The 20,244-nt window shown below is 46.5% G+C and overlaps 1 protein-coding gene across 1 annotated transcript in view; it reads left to right on the top strand.

Moving 5' to 3' along the window:
- The first annotated feature begins 9,951 nt into the window (after positions 1–9,951).
- The window catches only part of WDHD1 (WD repeat and HMG-box DNA binding protein 1), a 46,615-nt gene continuing 36,322 nt past the window's right edge, over positions 9,952–20,244 (top strand). The window contains exons 1-4 of the mRNA XM_063948392.1: positions 9,952–10,174; positions 14,476–14,554; positions 15,396–15,507; positions 17,081–17,232. Of these exons, the coding sequence (XP_063804462.1) occupies positions 14,478–14,554; positions 15,396–15,507; positions 17,081–17,232 (341 nt within the window). The 5' untranslated portion in view covers positions 9,952–10,174; positions 14,476–14,477. The remainder of the gene's footprint in view (positions 10,175–14,475; positions 14,555–15,395; positions 15,508–17,080; positions 17,233–20,244) is intronic.

Below are 20,244 nucleotides of genomic sequence, written 5' to 3'. Positions count from 1 at the left end.
GACCTATTCACTGTCGACCAATAGGCATCGTCCTAATGGGTGTCGACCTAGAGTCCGGATACCCCGCACAGTATTATTATTATTATCCTTTATTTATATGGCACCACAAGGGTTCCGCAGCGCCCAATTACAGAGTACATAAATAATCAAACAGGAAAACAGCAACTTACAGTTGATGACAGTATAGGACAAGTACAGGGTAAATAAACATAGCTACATCAGCAGATGACGCTGGAATAAGTATCAGGTGGCAGAAGACTGCTGGATGTGGTGCAGTTGGAGATTATTAAATTAAGAAAGAATAAGCACATGAGGGAAGAGGGCCCTGCTCGTGAGAGCTTACATTCTAAAGGGGAGTGGTAGACAGACAGGGGTGACACAGATGGGGTACATAGAGAGTGTAGAACAGAGGGTTAGGATGAGATTTGGCTGGGTTTGGTGAAGAAGTGGGTCTTGAGAGATCGTTTGAAGTGTTGTAGAGAGGTGGAGAGTCTGAGGGGGAGAGGTAGGGAATTCCAGAGAAATGGAGCAGCACGTGAAAAATCTTGGAGGTAGGACTGGGAGGAAGTAATCCGTAGGCAGGAGAGACGGCATGTATTAGCAGAGCGAAGAGGATGGGTGGGAGTGTAAAGGGAGATAAGGTCAGAGATGTAGATGGGAGAGGAGTGGGTGAGGGCTTTGTAAGCGAGTGTGAGAAGTTTGAAATGGATTCTGAAAGGGAAGGGGAGCCCGTGAAGGTCTAGTAAGAGAGGAGAGGTGGACGTAGTGCGTTTGGTGAGGAAGATGAGCCGGGCAGCAGCATTGAGGATAGATTGGAGTGGAGAGAGGTATTTGTCAGGAATGCCAGTCAGGAGCAGATTACAGTAGTCCAGTCTGGAGATGACCAGTGAGTGGATAAGAGTCTTAGTAGCATCCTGGGTCAGAAAGGGTCTGATCCTGGAAATATTTTTTTAGATGAAAATGGCAGGTTTGTGAGAGGTGCTGAATGTGTGGTTTGAAGGAGAGGGAGGAGTCAAGGATTACTCCAAGACAGCGCACTTGTGGGCTAGAGGAGATAGTAGTGCCATCAATAGATAATGAGATTGTAGGAGGTGAGGTAATGCGGGAGGGAGGAAAGATGATCAGCTCTGTCTTAGACATGTTAAGTCTAAGAAAGCGCTGGGACATCCAGGAAGAGGTAGCAGAGAGACAGCTGGAGATGCGAGTGAGGAGAGCAGGGGAGAGGTCTGGAGAGGAAAGATAGATTTGGGTGTCATCAGCATAGAGGTGATATTGGAAACCAAAAGAACTAATGAGCTTACCTAGTGAGGACGTATAGAGAGAGAAGAGAAGAGGACCAAGGAGAGAACCTTGGGGTACCCCTACAGTTAGTGGAAGTGAGGGGGAGGTGGAGTCATGAGAAGAGACAGAGAATGAACGGTCAGAGAGGTAGGAAGACAGCCAAGAGAGGGCAGTGTCACGCAGACCAATGGAGTGAAGAATTTGCAGTAGAAGAGGATGGTCCACAGTGTCAAAAGCAGCAGAGAGATCAAGTAGAATAAGTATAGAGTAGTGTCCCTTAGATTTAGCAGCATGGAGGTCATTGCATACTTTTGTAAGGGCAGTTTCAGTGGAGTGTAGAGGACGGAAGCCAGACTGGAATGGGTCAAGCAGTGAGTGTGAGGAAAGAAAGGAAGTAAGGCGGTTGTAGACAATACGCTCAAGGACTTTGGAGGCAAAAGGGAGGAGAGAGATGGGTCGGTAGTTGGAGAGAGTGTTTGGATCAAGTGTAGTTTTTTTAAGAATAGGAGAGATGAGTGCATGCTTGAAGGCAGAGGGGACAGTGCCTGATGAGAGGGACAGATAGAGAAGGTGGGAAAGATGGGAACAAGCAGAAGGAGAGAGGTAGTGGAGGAGGCGGGAGGGGATAGGGTCAAGTGGGGAGGTGGTGAGGGGACAGGAACGAATGAGGGCCATGACTTCCTCTCCAGATGCATGGGAGAAAGATGTCAGAGTAGGTGCGAGGGATGGGGAGGGTTGGTGAGGGATGGGAGAAAGCTGGTTACTGGTGGTCTGGTGTGATGTGATGTCCTGACGTATGGAGTCAATTTTGGATGTGAAGTAAGTGGCAAAGTTAAGAGCAGAGAGTGAGGAAGGGAGCCGAGGTGGAGGTGGGCAGAGGAGTGAGTTGAGAGTGGCAAAGAGGCGCCGGGGGTTGGAAGACTGGGAGGAGATGAGGTTCTTGAAGTATGACTGTTTAGCAAGAGAAAGGGCAGCACTGAAGGATGAGAGCATAAGTTTGAAATGGAGGAAGTCTGCCTTAGAGCGTGATTTCCTCCAGTGTCGCTCAGCAGTACGTGAGCATTTTTGCAGATATCTGGTGCATTTGGTGTGCCAGGGTTGAGGTGTTAATTTGCGAGGGTGAATAGTGGTTGGTGGAGCAACAGAGTCAAGAGCAGAAGTAAGGGATGCATTGTATGTGGAAGTGACTTGTTCAGGGCATGAGAGAGAGAGAGAATAGGAGAGCGAAGTGAGTCAAACAAGGAGGAAAGGAATGTGGTGTCAATAGCTTCAATGTTACGCTTTGTAAAGGTAGCCTTGGGAGGTAGAGATGGGGAAGTCGAGAGAGATAGGTTAAAGGAGAGCAGGTGGTGGTCAGAGGGGGGAAATGGGGAGTTGGAAAAATCAGAAATATCACAGCGGTAAGTGAAGACCAGATCCAGTGAGCTCCCATTCACATGGGAGGGTGAGGAGGTCCACTGGGAGAGACCAAGTGAGGAGGTGAGGTTAAGGAGTTTAGAGGCAGGGGATTGTGTGGGGATGTCAATAGGGATGTTGAAATCGCCTAGGATAATGGAGGGAATGTCAGAAGAGAGGAAGTGAGGAAGCCAGGAAGCAAAGTTGTCGATGAATTTGGAAGCAGTACCAGGGGGGCGGTAAATGACAGCTACTCTAAGATGGACTGGTTGGAAGAGGCGTATGGCATGGACCTCAAATGTAGAGAATGTAAGGGATGGTTCTGGTGGTATGAGTTGGTAGGAGTAACTAGAAGGTAAAAGGACCCCAACACCACCTCCGTGGCGACCCCCAGGTCGGGGTGTGTGTGTGTGAATGTGAGGCCCCCAGCAGAGAGAGCAGCAGCAGAAGTAGTGTCAGAGGGCGTAATCCAAGTTTCAGTAATGGCTAGTAGGTGTAGGGAGTTGGAAATGAAAAGGTCATGAGTGGGGACCAGTTTGTTACAAACAGATCTGGCATTCCAGAGGGCACAGGATAGGGGGTATGAGTTTGTGGGAGAGATGTGAATGAGATTTTCAGGGTTGCTGTAGCGATGAGGTGAGATTAACTTTGAGGGCAGGGATGATGAGAGAGTGGTAATGGTGGGGGTGCCTGAGCTAGGAGGGGAAACTGCAAGAGGTGGGCAGGGAGGGAGGTCAGTGTGATGTGGATGGGGGTGTGGGGAGGTGACAGGGAAGGGAGAGAGGGAGCAGGGCTGAGTTGTGGGGTAGCAGGACCATGGGGCAGAGGTAAATGAAAGTGGGGTAACAGGAAAGGAGGGGAAGGAAACAGAGGGATGGAGGGGAGACAGAGGAGGGGAGAGAGGAGGAGGTGTAGGAGACTAGGGGGGAAGGATAAAGATACATTATTAGGTAGACACTGAGTGATATGGGGAGTATAAGAAAGCCTTGACATAGTGTTAAGTAGGTAAATAGGTTGAGGGAAAGTGGAAGTAGGAGAGGAGACTGTAAGGGAATCAGAGCAGAGGAATTGCAGAAATGCAGGTGAGAAAAGCAGTGTAGTCTCAATGGGTGTAGATTTTGTATGAAATCAAAAGCGTAGATAAAGTGGGTGCAGAAATGTATTTGGGCTGTAAGAAATGAAAGGATTGTGAAAGGTTTAAGAAGCAATGGTAATTATGTTAGATGTTTTAAGTGTTTGTAGATGAGAAGATGAACTCACAATTTTCCCAAAGCAGATCTTTGTGATCCTGAAACCAGATCTTACATATGTTCTTTTCTGCAATGGGTTGCATAGTGTTCACAGAGTGAAAGTTGGAGGGTGATAAATTTGCATATGCAGTTGATATTGATAAGTAGTTCATCTGTTGTTGTTTGATGTTTTCTTTCAGTTTTTCATCCAGTTTAAGTCCAGGCTAAGTCCAGTAACCACCCATGTGCCACTAGAATCGCTCATTTTACAGACAGAGCAATGTGGAATGAGCCAGCCCACGTAACCGCACATATGTGTGGCGCGGTCTGCTGGGAGTTGCGAGAAGCGTCCAAATCAGGCCCAAAATGCAGTGCTAGGGTGTTTTATGGAACACACAGTATATGCAGCGTTATAAATGACATGGGGGGTCATTCCGACCTGTTCGCACGCAGCGGTTTATCGCTGCGTTGCAAATGGGTATGGAATGCTCATGTGCGGTGGCCGCAGTGCGCAACGTTGCCTGGTGGTTACGTCGCGGCTAACGAAGGAAGCGGTCGCAGAGCCGACCGCAAAGAAGATTGACAGGAAGAAGGCGTTCCAGGGTGGATCCGGACCGTTTGTAGCCATTTTTTGGGAGTGGTGAGTATAACGCAGGCGTGTCCAGGAGAACGGAGGGCAGATGTCTGACGTCAAAGCCGGCTCCAGCATCGCAGGGATCGTTGCACAGGGTAAGTACCAGTAGGTATAGGGCTGGTCTTCTTTTGCTTGTTATTTTTTTAGCTTAGCAGTGCTGCACAAGCGATCGCAACCCTGCTAAGCTAAAATACACTCCCCCATAGGCGTGGACTAGTGGATCGCAGCAGCAGCAAAAAGTTGCTGGCTGCAATCAACTCGGAATGACCACCATAACCAAAAGTTTAATTGTCATAATAAGATTTCCACTCAACCAGCGACCGCATCCAGATGATATTTTATTTTTTTTAAATCAGACAATCTGACTGACCTCACCGGTCACAGAAAGAAATGTTCAAGGATCTTCACTCTGAATGTCACAGGTTCTGAGTCAGCCCTTGTGAATTCAATTACGAGAGGAAAGAGGAGTGACAGTACCAGGAATTTGCTGAAAAATGGATCCATGCTCTGCTTTATGTGTCCGATTTACAGTGACAGGAAATGGGACAATTCGCGTTACAGTTATACATCATAGGACCAGACCCAAAAATAGTATATTTGTGTGGAGCATTTTCCCACTGTATTATGAGGGTCATTCCGAGTTGATCGCTAGCTGCATTCGTTTGCTGTGCAGTGATAAGGCAAAAAAAAGGCACTTCTGCGCATGCGTATGCGGCGCAATGCGCACACTCGGCGTACTATTACAACGAACGATGTCGTTTTACACAGGGTCTAGCGATGCTTTTCAGTCGCACAGGCAGCCGCAGAGTGATTGATAGGAAGTGGGCGTTTCTGGGTGTCAACTGACCGTTTTCAGGGAGTGTTCTGAAAAACACAGGCGTGCCAGGAAAAACGCAGGCGTGGCTGGGCTAACGCAGGGCGTGTTTGTGACGTCAAATCCAGAACTGAACAGTCTGAAGTGATCGCAAGCGCTGAGTAGGTCTGAAGCCACTCAGAAACTGCACAAAAATATTTTGTAGCCGCTCTGCGATCCTTTCGTTTGCACTTCTGCTAAGCTAAAATACACTCCCAGTGGGCGGCGGCATAGCGTGTGCACGGCTGCTAAAAACTGCTAGCGAGCGATCAACTCGGAATGACCCCCATATACTATACAATATATATGTGGGCATTATGTGTATTAGGGGTGCTACTACTGTGGGCTTTGCGTGTAAGGGACACTAATGTGTGTCATACCATGAAGAAGCAGCTGCACATTGGTTGCTACGGGACACTTCCTCACTGGTCCCTTTCTCCATTCTGTTCACTGATTGATACATCAACCCCAAGGTTCGATCTATGGCACCTGAAAAGCTGACTGGTCTTCCAGAGTCAGATCATCCATTAGGAACCCTACCGTCCCGCATAGGGCCCAGTGGGCACTGAGGGGCCCAGGCAATTCTAACCTGCTTTATATGTTTTCACTCCCAAATACTGCTGTGAGCAGGGGTTAAAGTGAGCCGGAGCAGGGCGGAACTGCATTCCGTCAGTTCCACTTGGAGACGGAATGCAGTTCTGCCTCCTCTGTCTCACCTAACCCGATGTGTGCCCAGCGCCGTAGGGAGATGCCAGGCGCCCGCTGAAATTGTGTTACCAGCGGGCGCCCGACTCTCTCTCCACAGCGAAAGCCAGAGGCAAGAGATCACTACTGAGCTCCGGCTTCTGGCTCTGTCAGTGTGTGCTATGGGAGAGACGTCATGACATCTCTCCCATAGTGCTGAGGAGCGGACGCCGGAAGGACTGCAGCGGTCGGATGCAGGAGCGGGGCTTGGTGAGTATTGTGGTTTTTTTCCATATGTTTGAGTGTATTAGCGGTGCTTCTACTAAGGAGCAAACCTACAAGGGGGCTAACTACTGGGGGTCATTACTACTGGGGGGCATTACTACTGGGGGCTAACTACTGGGGTGCTAAACAAAAAGGGGGTTAACTACAAGGGGCTAACTACAAGGGGGCATTACTACAGGTGGCTAACTACATGGGGGCATTACTACTGGGGGCTAAACTACATAAGGGCTAAACTACGGGGAGGCTAAACTACTGGGGGCATAACTACAGGGGCTAAACTATTGGGGTCATTACCACTGTGGAGCTAAACTAAAGGGGGGGGTGGTAAACTATTGGGGTCATAACCGCAGGGGCATTACCAATGGGGGCTAAACTACTGGGGGAATAACTACAGGGGCATAACTACAGGGGGCATTACTATTAAGGGCATTACTACTGGGGGCACTACTAATGAGGGTATTGTAAAGGGGGCACTTCATAATGGGCGCCACTCCTGGGGACATAAGGGACACTACTTCTGGGGGCATTGCATAAGGGGCACCACTTCTATGGGCTCTATTTTAGGGTCACTACCAGTACAGTGGACATTGCATAAGGGGCACTACAACTGTGGGCATTGTATAAGGGGCGCTACTGCTATGGGCATTATGTGTATTACGGGGTGCTACTACTGTGGGCATTATGTGTATTACAGGGTGCTACTACTGTGGGCATTATGTATATTACGGGGTGCTACTACTGTGGGCATTATGTGTATTACAGGGTGCTACTACTGTGGGCATTATGTATATTACGGGGTGCTACCACTGTGGGCATTATGTGTAGTAGGGGTGCTACTACTGTGGGCATTATGTGTATTAGAGGTGCTACTACTGTGGGCATTATGTGTATTACAGGGTGCTACTACTGTGGGCATTATGTGTATTACGGGGTGTTACTACTGTGGGCATTATGTGTATTAGGGGCCCTACTACTGTGGGCATTATGTGTATTAGGGGTGCTACTACTGTGGGCATTATGTGTATTAGGGGTGCTACTGCTGTGGGCATTATGTGTATCACGGGGTGCTACTACTGTGGGCATTATGTGTATTACGGGGTGCTACTACTGTGGGCATTATGTGTATCACGGGGTGCTACTACTGTGGGCATTATGTGTATTAGGGGTGCTACTACTGTGGGCATTATGTATATTACGGGGTGCTACTACTGTGGGCATTATGTGTATTAGGGGTGCTACTACTGTGGGCATTATGTGTATTACGGGTGCTACTACTGTGGGCATTATGTATATTACGGGGTGCTACTACTGTGGGCATTATGTATATTCCGGGGTGCTACTACTGTGGGCATTGTGTATTAGGGGTGCTACTACTGTGGGCATTATGTGTATTACGGGTGCTACTACTGTGGGCATTACGTATATTACGGGGTGCTACTACTGTGGGCATTATGTATATTACGGGGTGCTACTACTGTGGGCATTATGTGTATTAAGGGTGCTACTACTGTGGGCATTATGTGTATTAGGGGTGCTACTACTGTGAGCATTATGTGTATTACGGGTGCTACTACTGTGGGCATTATGTGTATTAGGGGTGCTACTACTGTGAGCATTATGTGTATTACGGGTGTTACTACTGTGGGCATTATGTGTATTAGGGGTGCTACTACTGTGGGCATTATGTATATTACGGGGTGCTACTACTGTGGGCATTATGTATATTACGGGTGCTACTACAGTGGGCATTATGTATATTACGGGTGCTACTACTGTGGGCATTATGTATATTACGGGGTGCTACTACTGTGGGCATTATGTATATTACGGGGTGCTACTACTGTGGGCATTATGTATATTATGGGGTGCTACTACTGTGGGCATTATGTATATTACGGGGTGCTACTACTGTGGGCATTATGTATATTACGGGGTGCTACTACTGTGGGCATTATGTATATTACAGGGTGCTACTACTGTGGGCATTATGTATATTATGGGGTGCTACTACTGTGGGCATTATGTATATTACGGGGTGCTACTACTGTGGGCATTATGTGTATTAGGGGTGCTACTACTGTGAGCATTATGTGTATTACGGGTGTTACTACTGTGGGCATTATGTGTATTAGGGGTGCTACTACTGTGGGCATTATGTATATTACGGGGTGCTACTACTGTGGGCATTATGTATATTACGGGTGCTACTACACTCGGCATTATGTATATTACGGGTGCTACTACTGTGGGCATTATGTATATTACGGGGTGCTACTACTGTGGGCATTATGTATATTACGGGGTGCTACTACTGTGGGCATTATGTGTATTAGGGGTGCTACTACTGTGGGCATTATGTATATTACGGGGTGCTACTACTGTGGGCATTATGTATATTACGGGGTGCTACTACTGTGGGCATTATGTATATTACGGGGTGCTACTACTGTGGGCATTATGTGTATTACGGGTGCTACTACTGTGGGCATTATGTGTATTACGGGGTGCTACTACTGTGGGCATTATGTATATTACGGGGTGTTACTACTGTGGGCATTATGTATATTACGGGGTGCTACTACTGTGGGCATTATGTGTATTAGGGGTGCTACTATTGTGGGCATTATGTGTATTACGGGTGCTACTACTGTGGGCATTATGTGTATGAGGGGTGCTACTACTGTGGGCATTATGTGTATTAGGGGTGCTACTACTGTGGGCATTATGTATATTACGGGGTGCTACTACTGTGGGCATTATGTGTATTAGGGGTGCTACTACTGTGGGCATTATGTGTATTACGGGGTGCTACTACTGTGGGCATTATGTGTATTAGGGGGTGCTACTACTGTGGGCATTATGTGTATTACGGGGTGCTACTACTGTGGGCATTATGTGTATTAGGGGTGCTACTACTGTGGGCATTATGTGTATTAGGGGGTGCAACTACTGTGGACATTATGTGTATTAGGGGGTGCTACTACTGTGGGCATTATGTGTAATACGGGGTGCTACTACTGTGGGCATTATGTGTATTACGGGGTGCTACTACTGTGGGCATTATGTGTATTACGGGGTGCTACTACTGTGGGCATTATGTGTAGTAGGGGTGCTACTACTGTGGGCATTATGTGTAGTAGGGGTGCTACTACTGTGGGCATTATGTGTATTACGGGGTGCTACTACTGTGGGCATTATGTGTATTAGGGGGTGCTACTACTGTGGGCTTTGCGTGTAAGGGACACTAATGTGTGTCATACCATGAATAAGGGACACTACTATGTACTGTGAATAAGATTGTGCTACTGTGTGGCATAATTTTAAATGGGGATACTAGTTCCACCACCTCTCGGGGACCACTTTAAGCACTGGCTGTGGGCTTACAGCCCCAGGCAGATAACAGAGGCAAGAGACTGACAGGAGCGGGCAGGGAGCTGACACTGTACTAGCACTGCAGCTGCTGGGGAGCTCCCGCCATTCACATCAAGCAGACGTCCTCGTTTGCATGTTGGGCGTGGCTGCCGGGAGCGAGGCGTGGAACGCACCATGCTGTGAGTCGTGGAACGCACTTCCTGCCCCTTTCCCGTAGCTACCTCAGTGCTGTCACCCCCCCCGAGTCTTGCTGGGTCCCCCCCGCGGTGTGCAGCGGCCGCTGGCGGAGCTGTTCCCGCCCTCTGTGAGCGAGCAGTGTCCGTTCTCCTGCGGGCTGTCCCCGGCTCAGCCCCATAGCCCGGTCTCCGCTTCCCGCCAGCAGCTGACGCATTACCCGCCAAAGTTGAAAATCCCGGAGAGGACTCGGAGATCCCGCAGCTGGTATGTACTATACATGGTGTATTCTATATATACATTGTGTATACAGCTGGTATATACTATACATGGTGTATTCTATATATACATGGTGTATACAGCTGGTATATACTATACATGGCGTATTCTATATATACATTGTGTATACAGCTGGTATATACTATACATGGTGTATTCTATATATACATGGTGTATACAGCTGGTATGAACTATACATGGCGTATTCTATATATACATGGTGTATACAGCTGGTATGAACTATACATGGCGTATTCTATATATACATGGTGTATACAGCTGGTATGAACTATACATGGCGTATTCTATATATACATGGTGTATACAGCTGGTATGTACTATACATGGCGTATTCTATATATACATGGTGTATACAGCTGGTATGTACTATACATGGCGTATTCTATATATACATTGTGTATACAGCTGGTATGTACTATACATGGCGTATTCTAAATATACATGGTGTATACAGCTGGTATGTACTATACATGGCGTATTCTATATATACATGGTGTATACAGCTGGTATGGACTATACATGGCGTATTCTATATATACATGGTGTATACAGCTGGTATGGACTATACATGGCGTATTCTATATATACATGGTGTATACAGCTGGTATGGACTATACATGGCGTATTCTATATATACATGGTGTATACAGCTGGTATGGACTATACATGGCGTATTCTATATATACATGGTGTATACAGCTGGTATGGACTATACATGGCGTATTCTATATATACATGGTGTATACAGCTGGTATGGACTATACATGGCGTATTCTATATATACATGGTGTATACAGCTGGTATGAACTATACATGGCGTATTCTATATATACATGGTGTATACAGCTGGTATGAACTATACATGGCGTATTCTATATATACATGGTGTATACAGCTGGTATGTACTATACATGGCGTATTCTATATATACATGGTGTATACAGCTGGTATGTACTATACATGGCGTATTCTATATATACATGGTGTATACAGCTGGTATGTACTATACATGGCGTATTCTATATATACATGGTGTATACAGCTGGTATGTACTATACATGGTGTATTCTATATACAACCAGTGTGTACTATATATACATGGTGTATACAGCTGGTATATACTATATATTCTATACCTGGTGTCTGTACAATATACATGGTGTATACAGCTGGTAATGTATATAGTACACACTGACTGTACTATATACTGTACATGGTGTATTCCATATTCAGCTAGTATGTACTGTACCTGGTGTCTACTATATAAACCCAGTGTATACTATATACTGTACATGGTGTATTCTATATATAGCTAGTGTGTACTTTATTCCTTTATTAGCAGTTTCTTATATAGCGCAGCATATTCCGTTGCGCTTTGCAATTAGAACAACAATTATAGAACAAAACTGGGCAAAGACAGACATAGCGGTAGGAAGGCCTTGCTCGCAAGCTTACAATCTATATACATTGTGTATACAGCTGGTATGCACTATATACTGTCCATGGTGTATACTATATACAGCCAGTGTGTGCTATATATTAATGGTGTATACAGCTGGTATGTACTATATACTGTACATGGTGTATAGCCGGTGTCCGTACTATGGCCCTCAATCAGAGTTGTTCGCTGAGTAGCGATTAGTTAAAACGGCTAATCTGCGCATGTGTATGCACCGAAATGTGCACACGCGCGTCGTACGGGTACAAAGTCCTTTGTGGTTTTGCACTGGTTCTAGCGACGATTCCAATCACACAGCCGAACACAAGGAGATTGACAGGAAGAGTCGTTTATGGGTGGCAACTGACCGTTTTCTGGGAGTGTTTGGGAAAACGCAGGCGTGGCCGGGTGCTGGGCGGGTATCTGACGTCATTACCGTGTCACTCGTTGCAGCAATCATCGCACAGGATAAGTAACTACAGGGCTAGTCTTGTTCTGCACAAAATGTGTTTGTAGGCGCTCTGCTGCACAGGCGTTCACACTCCTGCAAAGCAGAAATACACTCCCAAGTGGGCGGCGACTATGCGTTTGCACGGCTGCTAAAAGGAACTAGCGAGCGATCAACTCGGAATGAGGGCCTATATACATTGTGTATACCTTATACACAGTGGTTGTGCTGAGCCAAAAAATAAAATTGTGGATCCCAGGGACCCCTCACTTAAAAAAAAAATTGGGATCCTATTTCTGGGTCCCATCACATATTAAGTGGGGTGAGGGCAGGCAGGGAGGCGGTAAGGGTCAGACAATACTGGTGGTTTGGAGGGGCTAAGGGTCAGGCAATACTGGGGCCAGTGATGTGGGTAGGGAGGGAATAAGCAGATGGGGCAGTCCTGGGGGTTGGGAGCAGGCAATAGGATCTCTGCTGTGACATTACACTGGGTATATATATATATATATATATATATATATATATCTGTTAAAAAAGCATATATAGGGGGCGCTCCATAGTGCATAAAAGTATTTAATAAAAATAGACAGACGTACAGAATAAGATTAAACTCGTACCGCAAGGTAACCAGTGTGGGCTGGTTACCACATGATTTCACAATAATCTCCCGACAAAGGCTGGAACCAGAAGTCACCTAGTCCGTTTTGGAATCCTCACCTCGCCGTTAGCTGCTGCCTTTTGAGGGCCGCGAGTAGGAACACATCAGCCGTGGACTTCGAGATTCAACAGCCCCAGCGAGTACATGCGTCAATTAGCTCCGCCTTAACGCGTTTCGTCATCGACTTCGTCAGACGAAGTCGATGACGAAACGCGTTAAGGCGGAGCTAATTGACGCATGTACTCGCTGGGGCTGTTGAATCTCGAAGTCCACGGCTGATGTGTTCCTACTCGCGGCCCTCAAAAGGCAGCAGCTAACAGCGAGGTGAGGATTCCAAAACGGACTAGGTGACTTTGTCGGGAGATTATTGTGAAATCATGTGGTAACCAGCCCACACTGGTTACCTTGCGGTACGAGTTTAATCTTATTCTGTACGTCTGTCTATTTTTATTAAATACTTTTATGCACTATGGAGCGCCCCCTATATATGCTTTTTTAACAGATACATTACATCCGTGGGAATCGGATTGATCAAAGGGGAGCAGCGGTCCGTGAAAATTTGAAGGAGGACCTAGTGACTTTTTAAGCATTTATTCTTATGCACTTGATTTTACAAACACATTTGTGGTTTTTATTGTTCATTGATATCTCAAAGCAATAACCAGCGCTTACCCCTGTCTATATTTGTTTTATTTATATATATATATATATATATATATATATATATATATTGATACTGTGATACTGGGTGTATATTATACACACAATTATATAGCCCGACACGTGCATACTGTATAGACGGTGTGTGCCATATACACTGTATACAGCCCATGTGTACTATACAAGCACTACAGTGGGTGTATACATTCTATGAAGCTGGTATGTATTACATGAGCTCTATATACAGCCTGTGCGTGTACTGTATACCCTCTATACATACGGGGGTAGAACGGAGATAAAGTATGCGCATTAGCTCTCTCCTATACCAACAATTCAACTTCGTCAGTTGTAGTTATCCTTGTACCGCACCAATAGTGGCATAGATGCCACCATCGCAAGGCAGCCATTGATGGTTTAGCCATCGATTGCCCGGTTGTGTGCATCGGCAGTCTACCGCGGAAACACACATGTAAAGCTACTGTGCTGCGGACACAGATTCCGCGTGCATCGTAATGAGGCCTGCAGTGGTCAGCGACCATTGCAAACCTGACATCACATGGAAATACATCAAGCCGAGAACATCGGTGGATGCTAACCGTCTGCTTCCGATGTCCATCCATACATCTGATAAGGCTGTGTTTTATTCTAACCTTTTTCTATTACAAAAGCCAGCGGATGCTTTCCGTCCAGTATTTAGCTTAACAGTTCTGACTGTATCTTCATATTAATGGTATAACAATGGCATCGCTCTGATCTGATTTGTGGTTCTAGGTTGACAAGTTCTTAAGGGCCCCATACACTAGAGCGATAATTCCCGATTTCATCCGATTTTGTCCCGATATATCGGATGAAATCAGGCATTTTGGAGGCGTTTCCGATCCGATGTGCGTTCCCATGAGCATCGGATCCTCCAGATTGAAGGGTATAACGTTACATTCCCTATCGGTAAGCAAGGTGGAATGCTTGTTCGGTCTATTCACCCCTGGATTATTATGGTGACTCCTCAGCTACGGTCCGTGTTCTCTGTTTTTTTTCTTAAGCCTGTCATCATTGTTATCATATAGAAATGCCTGCTGAGAAGAAGCCGATGCGGTATGGACATCCAGAAGGTCACACAGACGTCACGTTTAATGATACTGGAAGGTGAGTCGTTCTGTGAGTAATGTACCACAGCCTGGTGTAAACTACAGATGTGAGGAGCGGAGGTTGGGCCGTCACGGTGCACTGCGGTAGACTCTGACGGTTTAGCCCCACGTCTGTCCCGTCCGGGCAACATGACCGGTGCTGCTGGGTTTGGGGCCATTTGTTGCGAAGTTGCTCTCCGTGGTCAGAGATCTCATACCATATAACAAAATAACTTGTGCCTCTCGCCACTCAATGGCCACAAAAGGTGGTGAGTTTACACCTTATAAGTGGTGTCCCTGATGTGTTTTTGTTTTAATGGTAACAACTGTTCCTGTAATTATTGGCTTTATTGTGCCCCCTTCCCCCATATACAGGTGCCAACTCACCAGGTTATATCTGTGACCTCATTCCTTACTCTGTCTCAAATATGTATCTGTACCGCCTCCAGTAACTCATACGCCCATTATATTAATGTCACATCCTGTACCACAAGACCACTGCTCCAAGTATATTAAGACGAGATAATGGAGAAGGGAGGGTAGGCAATAGCAACTGTACTGAATGGTGAGCTCTGCAGGTAGAATTACTAGCGACGTCTTGAGACACTAGGTAAAATTTTTCTAATTAAAATATCATTATAAATATTTCCATTAATATTTACATTAGGCAAAATGTAGAATAGCCTATTCAATGGTGTCTTCCTGCGTTATATATCTAAAGATTAGCGCGAGTCACCATAGAGATCACGAACAGATAGAAGTACTTGGTTGTATAACACATATCTGTTTGCTCTGGTCATGTTAATACACATATATACAGGAAGAACCTATTTCCGGTAAATAACTTGTCTCTTCCCCAGTTGCCTTGTGACCTGTGGGAGTGATGGGGACATTAGGATCTGGGAAAGTTTGGATGACGATGACCCAAAGTCGATCAGTGTTGGAGAAAAGGCGTATTCCTTGGCGTTAAAGGTAAGCACGCTTTGCTTTACTTTGTTTCTCGAGCGTCCATAAGGGATATTGGGGAATCTAGTACGATGGGGTATAGACAGGGTCCAAAGGAGCCGCTGCACTTTAAATTTCTTCAACTGGGTGTGCTGGCTCCTCCCCTCTATGCCCCCTCCCACTGGCAGTTTAGAGAAAAGTGCCCTCAGGAGAGGATGCACATCTCTGAGTTCCAGAGAGTTTTTTAAACTTCTTAAATTTCTTCTAAACGTTTGATATTTTCGGTATACTGTTTGGGCAACAGCATACCTGCACCGTGGGAGTTAGTGGGGGAGGGGGGCAGTCACCGGCCTTGCGAGGTGCAGAGCCGCTTCCCCGCTGCAGGACCAACGTCCTGAGGGGTTGTTGTTCAACGGGGCACTGCGCCTTGGCTGTCACAAAAACGCTTTGACTAGCACTTGTGATGTTTTTAAGCTAAATGGAGACTGTGCCAGTATAATCTATCACTGTAGCTCCGGCGCCATTGGAGGTGACGGAGCTACATCAGAGCGGGACCTGAAGCGTTTTGGCGCCTTCCTCTGCTTACTGCAGCCATTCTCCGCACACAAGGCGCTTCCTGATTCCTTAGCCACTCTGGATATCTGGTACAGGGTGTAGAAAAGGGGGGGAGAGACTCTTGTGTACACTATCTGGGTCCTCTTTAGGGCAAGAATTTGTGTTTACTGTAATATAGTGAGCTGACAGCCTCACTGGGTCTGTACAGCTCAGGGTGTGCTGGTGTCCTCTCTCTGTCTCCTCTCATACAGTAGGGCAGGCTTGCTATATCACTGTATGTGTATGTTGTGCTTACTGTGAAACATGGGTAAACACAAGCTGTGCAGTGTATGCCACACCAGATTCTCCCCATTATCATCTGATTCTATTTCATGTGAACAATGCAGCCAATCTTCACAAGTCAGTGAAGGGGCTGGGGGAGAGGGTCCAGAGCCCCACTGGCTAGGGTCTCTAAAAACTATGATGTCAGATATGTCATCCCAGCTCTCTGCTAATGTACAGAAAACTCAGCTACTGCAACAAGCTGTTGCAGATTTAGCTGCTAGGGCGGATTAAATTTGTATTTACAGATTTGTCCATATACAAATCCTGACATATAGCCCCGTAAGGCGTGCAACAGATAAAGCAACTAAAATACTAGTCCTAAGTGCCCAACACACTACAAGTGACTTTAAATGGGGCTGCGTTGCGACACAATTAAGATATAGGTCATAAAGTCTGGGTATTACTACCTATGATGAAAAATCAAGGTAGCACCATGCGTCCTGCTTCATATGGCGCAGGAAGGATGGGTAAATGAGGAGAAATTAGTAAATAACTTTTCTAGAGCAATCCAGAAGTCATTCAGAAACAAGAGGCCGCTTTTCAAAGAGTTCTGTATTTTGGTTGTTTTCTTTTTGCGGCATTCTAGTTTATCCTTTTATATTTTACATGTAGCACAGTGCCAGGGTTGACAGAATTTTTCTTTTTTCTTTTAGCAAGCCTATGCAAAGTTCTGATTGTACTCGTATGTACACATGTACCTGTCTGTTTTTATATCCCACAGAATGGCAAAGTAGTCACTGCATCGTCCAACAATGCGATTCAGATGCACACATTTCCAGATGGTGACCCAGATGGAATACTGACGCGTTTCACCGCCTGTGCTAATCATGTGGTATTTAACGCTGATGGCACCAAAATCGCAGCTGGCTCTGGGTAAGTGTTTGCGTCCGTTGCGATATGATATGAGCGTACCGGAAAATAATTGCAGCACAACGTAAGACTAGGTGACACATGAGGAGCCAAAGGGAGTAATACAGTTTCTAGATTCCAGTTGTTCCTATGACGTGTGAGTGTTGAAAAGCTGGTTGTAGTCATTGAAACATTTTAACATTTAGTGATCCACGTAGATATAGATGCACCTGCGTGGAGCGGGACACCTACTGGACAGGGTGTGAAATCCAGGACAGCCCTCATTTACTGTTCATTCTAGCACAACACGTGCAGTTACTCTTTCCTGCCTGGGCTGTTGCGCTCTGCTCTGGTGCTTCTAGCACACTCGGTGCTGAGGTACAGATCAGAGTGTGCTAGAAGCACCAGAGCAGACATCGACACCCCAGACAGGAAAGAGGAACTGCACGGGTTGTAGCAGGTGCAGGGTGCTAGAATGAACACTATGGTTGTAGACATCTAGAATAATTGTGGACGGAGTCCCTGATTCAGAGATGAAGCGTTTGCACAGTCGCTGTGCTAAAATATTCAAATGCCGCTGTAGGCGTCTGATGTTAATATACGCCTCCTACCGGCTTCTGTGATCCGCTGCAGCATTGGATCACTCTGCATGAACATCGTTCATCTGAGTAACCATCCGGTTACTCAGGGGGCCAGTAAAACTGCATACTAGGACACAGCCACTGGCCTTGGCACTGTCGGATAATGGGGGTGTCACGTCCCTGTTTTTTTTAAAAAGCCAGGATACTGATCTCTGGGAGATGAGTGTTGTTCCGGCAATGAGCGTAGCGCAGGAGAAGGTATAAATATAAATAGGGCTCTCCTTGCACCTCTTGGCCCGGGAGGTTTGTGTGAATGTGACTATAGAAACCCAGTTGGCAGATGCAGTCATGTGAGCAAATCCAAGATGGTGGCGCTTATGCTCTGCTTCCTTTGGGAAATGCCAGGCCTGCTAGCAGATGTACCAGCACAGGTCTGAAGGTTGCCAGACATGAACAGGAGAGGCACAGAGGGCAGTGACGTGACATTGCCGTACCAAGTAACTGGGGCTAAGACTCCGATGTGTGACACACATAGGAAATGCCAGTGGGTAATCGGGATGCAACCTCCCACCCTTGTAAAATGGCCATTTTCAGCTGGTAGCAGGAAAATCTCTATTTCACGATCTCTAGAGACCTCAAGTGGGGACCAAATGCAGATGCCACCATCGGAAAGGCGCAGCAGAGGCTGTTCTTCCTAAGGCAACTTAAGAAGTTTAATATCCCACAGAATCTCCTGCTCCTTTTCTACTCCGCAATTGTAGAATCTGTTCTGTGCTCCTCGATTATCGTCTGGTTTAGCTCCGCCAGTGAGAGAGACAAACGCAGGCTCCAAAGAGTGGTAAGGTCTGCTGAGAAGATCATCGGAGTTGACCTCCCGCCTGTCCACGATCTGTACCGGTCCAGAGCCAAAAAAAAAAGGGCGACCAGGATAGTCAATGATCCACCTCACCAGGGCTATGGCGAGCTCAACCTGCTGCCATCAGGAAAAAGATACAGGGCCATTCCCACCAGAACCAATAGAAGCCTCCAAAGCTTCTTTCCTCAAGCAGTCCACCTGCTGAACTCCTACCAAATCGCTGGGCTGACTGTCCAGTCGCTCTACTCCGAACTTCTGATTGTAATGGACACTGTGGTCTTTTACTTAAGCTGTATACTCCATATATTCCCCATTCCCCCTCTTGTCTACGTGTTCTCCCCTGGCTGCTGCACTGTAAACCGAAATCAAATTCCTAGTGTACGCAAGTATACCTGGCCAATAAAGCTGATTCCGATATGTTGTTAATACTGTGGGTTAAAGTTTGACTGGTGTTTAAGATGCTGAAAACTGAAATGACCGAGTGTGCCGTATGAGGCGTCCTGCTGTATAAAAAGTTTTCAGGGCTTAAGAAGGATGTCCTGGGGCACCGGTCCTCTAACCCCCTGCATGATAAACTACTGAGAAACACAACTGTATTGGGTAGGGCGTGGTCCGTCCCTGTGTTCCTGTTTGCTGGACTCCCTTGTGCCATATTTGATAGTATGAGCATTGAGTGTATGAATATTACTTATATTAGTTATACAGCCATTGATCGCCTGTCTTACTAGATACTACTTGTTGTTGCTCAATGCTTTACGTAGGCAGTGGCTGCTGTCGGGCAGCTGCTCTACTTTATCTCTGGCCAAAGCTTGATACACCTCCCCTTAGATCTCACAACATTAGGTTATCCGGACCACCAAGAACATTCTGACATAGATGGCAGAGAAGCGATGAACCGGAGGGGTCTTCAGACAATGCCAAGAAGGCACCAGAAGTAAAGCTATGATGGTGGATACAGCCAAACTGGTATCTTGGGCAGAAAGAAACCTAAGGTCCCTATTGGAATGAATGCAGCAGCTGATTGCCTGAGGAAGGTTATTCCAGGGGAATGGTCTGTACAACAGGAAGCTCCTGATGGAGAGGTTTGGCTTTCTCAACTGGACATTGTAGCAGCCAAAGAAAGTGCCATGGTTCTTTTGCAGACAGAGACAGATGGAGGGGGATGTATTGTAAAATCCACGGAGGTTTCAACTATCCATTTTTAAATTTGTATATAGACATCTAGGGCTTGGTCTGTTCTGAAGCTTTCAAAACCCAGATTTATCTATTACATACAGCAGGGGTACGGAACACACGGCTCCGCAGCGGTTGTGGAATTGCGCATTCCAGCGTGCCCTGTGGCGGTGCATTTTGGGATATATAGATACACAACAGCTGGACGGCGGCGTGTCAAATACCCCTGGCATACAGGATCTGCTGGTGATGTCAGAAGGTCACCATTATTTCATAGGGCAATACCGAAAACTGAGATCTTTCCCTGTTGTGTCTAATTGGTCAGTGAGGACCCCCAACTGCTGTCTTAGCACAGGCTGCGAGAGGGCACCAAGTGACAGAGGCGTTACGTCAACGGAAATGCCAGCATGTAGAGTGGTTTAAATA

This window comes from Pseudophryne corroboree, chromosome 12 (assembly GCF_028390025.1).
Source record: "Pseudophryne corroboree isolate aPseCor3 chromosome 12, aPseCor3.hap2, whole genome shotgun sequence".
Lineage (NCBI taxonomy): Eukaryota > Metazoa > Chordata > Amphibia > Anura > Myobatrachidae > Pseudophryne > Pseudophryne corroboree.
The sequence above is the reverse complement of the archived record's forward strand: the minus strand, read 5'-3'. Positions and strand labels throughout refer to the sequence as shown.